This window comes from Antechinus flavipes, chromosome 3, assembly GCF_016432865.1.
Source record: "Antechinus flavipes isolate AdamAnt ecotype Samford, QLD, Australia chromosome 3, AdamAnt_v2, whole genome shotgun sequence".
Lineage (NCBI taxonomy): Eukaryota > Metazoa > Chordata > Mammalia > Dasyuromorphia > Dasyuridae > Antechinus > Antechinus flavipes.
In genome coordinates, this window is record NC_067400.1 from 320,771,435 (window position 1) to 320,778,840 (window position 7,406).

Here is a 7,406-nt window from a genome sequence, read left to right on the forward strand (position 1 = left end):
CTTTAGGTAGTTAATGACTATCTACAAAAACTGGATTTGAAATTAAAAGACATCCAAGTTTGAATCTATCTCCAAATCTTTCTTGATGGGTGAACATGGCCAGTCACCTAAACCTCTTTAAAACTTAATTACTCCATTAAAAGGAAGAAAACACTGTACACATGGAAATGCTAATAGTCTTTTCTGTCTCAAATGAAACAAAATATACAAAGTATTTTGTACTATTATGATTGTGAAATGCATTCAAATTGATAGCAGTCCATTGGGCAAATGAAAAGTTTTCTTATCTTCCTGTACTGTAGAGGTCTGATAATACCCCACATAAAGATCTAATAGTGAGAATCAATGACTGCCAAAAAAAAATCTATATTATCCTGAGCCAGCATTTGGTAATGTACACTGATCTCCCTTGTTTCATCTACATAGGGTTCATATATTTACATTCATTCTAATTTTTGTAATTCTTTCTTTATCTCATGGCCCAAGACTCTCTCCCCTATAAGGGAATCTAGGCTGTTAGACTGACATTCTCTCCTGAGGACTTGATATCTAGTGAGTTAAATTTTCTTTAGCTTATTAGCATTCTTGTCTGGAATATCCAGATTATGCTTGGCTAATGTTTAAAGTTTTCCTAAATATATTTCCACAGAGGGACTCAATAAGTAATAAGGCTATCGAGCATTATAGTATTATATTTCACCCACCATGTGTTGTCCATCATAGAAATGGCATAAGACATAAAGGAAAGGGAAGGGAACAAACCCTTATTACATGCCTATTTTGTGTCAGTACTTTACAAATATTACATTAGTACAACATCCCTATAGGGTAGAAACCATTATATCCCCATTTTATACTTGAAGGAACTGAGAGAGACAAAAATTAAATAATTTCCCCTGAGTCACAAAGGTAGGAAAAGTCTGAGGCCATCTTTGAACTCAGGTCTTCCTAACTCTGGGATTATTACTCCATCTGCCATTGTTTCAACCTGTAGGCTTATTACTCCCAGAGGAATGGGTCCCAATTACTCAAGAGGGAGAAGGAGATAGAAGGGGAGTGTTTAATTCAAAGAAAGTCAGAATTTTCCAACTAAAAGGGACTTGGATTTATAGTATGCTAAAGGTAGAAGGGGACTTTAGTTCTCATTTAGACCAACCTCATTTTACAGACCAGGAGAGAGGAGGTAAATTTTCCAGGTTCCAACAGCTAGTTTGTGGCAGAGCTGTGGACAGAAAGCAAGTCTACTAATAAAATAGTCTTTCCACAAAACCACTTTGGTATGTGCGAGTCTATAATACCGTAGACTGGGGCTGGTGAGTCATTAATTACAGGGCACAGCTTTCTTGTGTCCATAATGTCTCTGATGCAACTTTCTAGGTGCAATTCAGGATCAGTACAAAAGCAAAATGAAAGCAAAAAACAAGAAATAGTGACCTCTGGTGGAGATAAAATGGCATTGTTGAGGTGAAACTAAATCGTTCAATAAGCATTTATTAAGTGCCTACTGCATGCCAGGCCCTGTCCTGGGTGCTAGGGATACAAAGAGAAAGAATGGAAAAAATCTCCAGCCTCTTCTATGTTCATGGCATGCTGGTGATAAATGTGTGGCTTTCCTCAATTTCTCTCGGATATACCTCTTGGCAAATCTAAGTAGAATCTGCAGGTACAGGGCAAATAGCTGCATTAGGAATCTGATTTCATGGGAATTACTAAGAGCAGGTTTTTTCTTCTAGGTAGCAGGGAAGCACATGGGAATGCCCTAAAGAGAAAAATCCTATTCTAGCCCAACTTACTGAGGCTCATCCAGCTTGCTCATTGCACTGTATTTAAAATAGCAAAGCACAACTGTACACTATTTCAAAGTCCGATTCTTTTTGTACAGCAAAATAACTGTTTAGACATGTATATTTATTTTGTATTTAATTTATACTTTAACATATTTAACATGTATTGGTCAACCTGCCATCTGGGGGAGAGGGTGGGGGGAAGGAGGGAAAAATTGGAACAAAAGGTTTGGCAATTGTCAATGCTGTAAAATTACTCATGCATATACCTTGTAAATAAAAAGCTATAATTAAAAAAAAAAAAAAAAAAAGCAAAGCACGATGCAAGTACCCAAGGAAAAGCCTTCCTAGAAAGGAAGGAATTGACATTAGCATGAGACTCTTGATAAAACTCTCAGGTCTAGCCCCGTCCTGACATGATTGAGTGACACTTCTCTGGAAGATTCACAAACTACTCCATCTTTCAGCCCTGGTCATTTTAGGGACTTCTCCCATGCCTGGAATTCTCTCCCTCTGCTCTATTGATGTCCCTGGCTTCCTCTAAGTCCAAACCAAAATCCTACCTTCTCCAAGAAGCATTCCCTAGTCTCTTAATTCTAACACCTTCTCTCAGTCAATTACTTCCTATTTATCCTTGCTTTATCCTATTTACTGCTTCCTTTGCATATATTTGTTTGCATGTTGTCTCCTTCATTAGGTTATAAACTCCTTGAGAGTAGGGATTGCCTTTTGCCTCTTTTTGTATCTCACAGTGGGTGACATATAGTAGGTGCTTAATGTTTGATTAATTGATTCAATAGCTCACAGTGAAATCCAGAGTATGCTGGATTCGGTCACTTTCAGATTCAATATAATTATGTGCAGGCACAAGTTAAAGGGACTGTAGTGAATGAATGATTCCTCTATTTTTGCAAACTTATTTTTTAAAGACACTGAGACCATTTCTTCTGAAAAAAAAAGTGAAAGCAATTAACAAAACAAAAGGTTTTACAGATTTCATCATGGAAGACACTGTCATATGCTAAAATATTAATTAGAATAGTAACTGAAATTCTCCTAGGTGAGAAAACTCTGCTTCTGCTCTTACTAATCAGATCAATAGATATCTGCCTACTCAGTGGTTAACACTTAGCCAACATATGTCAGAGGCAGGTTTGGAACCTGACTCCAAGGTAGTTTCTATCCACTATACAACATTGTTTCTCAAAGAGTGTAAATACAAAACTTCTTATTGTAGTAGTTCAGGTATTTTTTAATCATGACAGATTCATTCTGACTTTATTTGGGGTTTTCTTTGGCAAAGAGACCAGAGTGGTTAGCCATTTCCTTCTCAGCTCATTTTACAGATGGGGAGATTGAGGCAAACAGGGCTAAGTAACTTGCCCAGAGTCACACAGCTAATGAATATCTGAGATTGGATTTGAATTCAGAAAGATGAGTTCCTGACTCCAGGCCCAGCTTTCTATCCACTGTGCCAACTAGTTGCCCTTTTTTTTATTGTTGACTTCATTTTAATGTGAATTCATGCTCTTTTCCCCAAAACCTTCTCCAGCTTTGGATGTTATCCTGAATTGAATCTTTAGTTGAAACATGTCTGTATCAAAATGAAATAATTTTATAGGCAGATCTTGATGGAGTTTGTTTTTAAACTTTTTTTTTCTTGTTTTATCTTTATAGGATGGATGATGGCCGACTCTTGGACTATCTTATGAATCATGATGAACTCATGGAAGAAAAAGTTGCTTTCTACATCCGAGATACCATGGAAGCCTTACAGTATCTACACAATTGCAGGGTTGCTCATTTGGACATCAAGGTAACAAAAAGTATGAGGAGGGGCTGGCTCTATGATGTCATTGATATAGATGGGGTGATTCTCCTCTATCAAGACAGGGCAGCACTTCCTCTGTCAGTTATGATTTTAGAAAATTGACTAGAGCAGAGGCTCATGTACCCATCACATTCTAGAGTGACAGAACCAGTTTAAAATACAATTAAGAAATATTTAATAAAACAAACTAAATCAATACAAAGGGATCCTTATGTACAATTTAGTGGTTCCCATTTCTATTTGAGTCTGACACCACTGGCCCAGAGTTCTGACATTCTGAGAGTCACATAGCTAGCATGTTTCAGAGGTAGGACTTGAACCCAGATTCTCCTGGCTCTGAGATCAGCTATTAGGGCCAGAAACAAACAAACAAAAAGATATCAGATCCAATTTGCATAGTCATTATTCTTAATTAATGTAATTACATCTTGATTTGTTTAGAAGGATCAAAATTCCAATGAATCTTAAGACTGGGGACAGTATTGATTCACTCAATAAATAAACATTTATTAAGCATATATTATTTGGTAGGCATTATGCAAGTGCTGGGGATATAAAAAAGAGACAAAAGGCAATCCCTGCCCTCAAGGAGTTTACATTCTACCAGTCTCTCTTCTAGACAACTAAGATAAGTTTCTATATAATTTAAGAAAATTCTTTTGAAGTATAATATTATAGGAGGTTAGAATTATAAGTTCAATGCTATATTTTACAGACGAAGAAATTGAAGTCCAGAAAGCCTAATGAAATTAATCAGATGTCATCTTCCTGAGTTCAAATTTAGCCTCAGACATTGAGCTGTGTGACTTTGGGCAAGTCTTCTTAGCCTCAGGTTTAGCAAATGGGGAAGATTGTTGCATAGCTCAAATAGGAGAGCACTTGGCAAGCTCTAAAGTCATCTATAAATGTTAGATATTCCAATCAGAAAAGCAAACTTTTCTCCTTCAGTCCCTCTCTCTTATTGCTCTACAGCCAGAAAACCTGCTCATTGATTTACGGATTCCTGTGCCTCGAGTGAAGCTTATTGATTTGGAGGATGCTGTCCAGATCTCAGGTCATTTCCACATCCACCACTTGCTGGGGAATCCCGAGTTTGCTGCCCCAGAGGTGATCCAGGGCATCCCTGTGTCCTTGGGCACAGATATCTGGAGCATCGGGGTCTTGACCTATGTCATGTTGAGTGGGGTCTCCCCCTTTCTGGACGAGAGCAAGGAGGAGACATGTATCAACGTCTGTAGGGTGGACTTCAGCTTCCCTCATGAGTACTTCTGTGGGGTCAGCAACACGGCAAGGGATTTCATCAATGTGATGTTACAAGAAGACTTCCGGCGGAGACCCACGGCAGCCACCTGCCTGCAACACCCTTGGCTGCAGCCCCATAATGGCAGCTACTCCAAAATCCCCCTGGATACCTCACGACTGGCCTGCTTCATAGAACGCCGGAAGCACCAAAACGATGTTCGCCCCGTTCCCAATGTCAAGAGCTTCATAGTCAGTCGGATGAACCAAGGGACATAAGCCTGCTCCCTGTCCTTGAGGCTTGACTGGGATGCACAGTGTGAGCAAAAATGAGCCGTTGTTGGGCTGTAAATAGTTCTGTGTTAAACCATTTGACTTTCTGAAGTTCCCCAGATTAAGTGATGTCCCTCATGCACCTTTTTCCAGTGGTTATTCAATGTTTAAACAGTAAAACCCACCCTGAATCTAGGAGTTTTCTGATAGTGGGCTAATTACTCTCTTTCTAAGGTTATTCTGCAAAGGCAAGGAATAAGCTAAGTGTTGGGATTGTGGAAAATAGAAGGGGTGAGGGTAGGAAAGGGCCTGCTTGGCTACTTTCAGGTGGACTTAGGTCAAAGTGGAAAATCATGATTTCCAAGTGGAGTCTTAAGTAGAGTCAACTGAAGTTCATGGTAGTGAGCCAATACAGAACTGAAAAGCATTCTTTATTGAAATCTTCAAAAACAGCCACAGAATTCTGTGTAATAGAGGCAGCCCATCTATCAACTGCTCCAGATTAGGATCTTAGCTGTAACTTAAGTGAACATACAGTAGAATATATCCCACCCAGGTTTCAGAGTTTTATGATATATGTGTATATATGTATGTAAAATAGAGATAGCTTTAAAATCAATCACCAGTACCTTTCTGTGCTAGAGTTAAAACAGTTATTTCTAGGAGCAGTAAGTCGTTTTGACTTAAGCACAATTAGATGATGGATTTTTTAAAAGTATTTTATAAAACCTTGTACAGAAATCTTTTACCAAAACTGGAGGAATTGATGTTACCCCTTTTTTCCTGTATCTCTATGAGTAACTCCTGACTTTGCTTCCAGCTGAAGGTTTATTTGATGAACACTGAATTGTGTCTATAAATTCTCCTGTTTCATTGACAGCTCAGAAATGATCTCGTAGAGAAATCTGCTGGAGAGCTAGGCTAGCATGGAATTTAAATTTTGCACATCCATTCATGGATAATGAGCAAATCCAGGGATCTATTTTTATGCCTCCACCTGACTTTGAAATAGGTCCATGAATATAATATGTTCATTTGATAGGGCCATTAGAAACCTTTCTTACAGTTCTTATCCATGAGGGAGCAGAATTCTAATTCCTTCTACAGAAATGCATCAGACATTGGGAATCTTCCCTTGTATCTCTATCATTACTAACATCACTGATATTTGTCTACTAGGATAAAGCAGCCATCTGTCTTTCTTCAAAAGGCCTGGAAAAACCAAAATTCCTATAGAAATGAGTGAGACTACTCTCTCTTTTGGTTCCTGGATTTCCAAATGATATCAAAACCAGTTTTTTGGGGGGCACTCATTTTGGAGCTGAAATCTGCCTTCTCCTGAGCAAAAACTCCTCCTAACATCACTTGAAAATCAGACTGGAGGACACCAAGGAGACATTTCATTTTGAAGCCATGAAACAAAGTCCCATAGATTATCCAAAAGGAACATTGTTTTCCTTGGGACTGCAGTAGATGTTAATCCTATGCTAGGCATTTCTCTGAACTCCCCAAACCAATTTAAAGTCTGATGTTGCTCTCTAGACTAGAGGATGCTGCCTCAGAATAAGGCTATATTACTAATTGCCCTTTCTTCTTTGGTAGAAGCAAAAAGTGCTAAAAACTGAGTATTTTTACTCTAATTTTATATAAGATCTCACCCATACTTTCCAGGATGTCTTTTAAAATGTGCTATCATACAGCTGACATTTTTAAGCCTACCTGAATTATCTACCCCAATAAGATTTCCCAGCATTCCTTCTCCCTTCCAACAGGAAGGACCCAAATCCTGCAGTACAGAGAGTGCAAGCAGGTCATTTGGGAATGGTTCCCCAGCATCCATCTGCATGTTTGGGTGGGGAAAAAAAATATTGAAAATCAAATCTGAACTAAGATAATGTCCAGAAACCGTTCATCTCACAGTGGAAATGTAGAATTAGTAATAGCTCACTAAATATTTTTCACAGTATTAAAAGGCAACTTCATTATCTACCTTTCCCTGTCTCCACATCATCCCTAAAATTTTCTTGAATTTATGTATTAACTAATTAGTAGTAAGTACAAGCAATAAGACTAGGTAGCACTTAGTATTTTTGGGATTAACCAAATATGTGTAAACCGACTCTGACTGTATTTGTTTTCTAGCTTGTGAAAATGGCCTTGGGTTACCTATTCAAATGCCTTGGAGACTATTGAATTGCTCTCTATACGCTCCACTCAAAGACATACACAATTTGAATTTTTTTTTAAATCATCTAAATTCCTAAGACCTCCATAGTAAA

At 38.2% G+C, this 7,406-nt stretch overlaps 1 protein-coding gene across 11 annotated transcripts in view; it reads left to right on the forward strand.

The window, feature by feature from the left end:
* Nucleotides 1–7,406, forward strand: part of KALRN (kalirin RhoGEF kinase) — a 927,260-nt gene extending 919,854 nt beyond the window's left edge. For all 11 annotated transcript variants that reach the window (XM_051985449.1, XM_051985462.1, XM_051985447.1 and 8 more), the window contains 2 exons: nt 3,462–3,600; nt 4,588–7,406. In XM_051985449.1, coding sequence (XP_051841409.1) covers nt 3,462–3,600; nt 4,588–5,133 — 685 coding nt within the window. In that variant the 3' untranslated portion in view covers nt 5,134–7,406. The remainder of the gene's footprint in view (nt 1–3,461; nt 3,601–4,587) is intronic.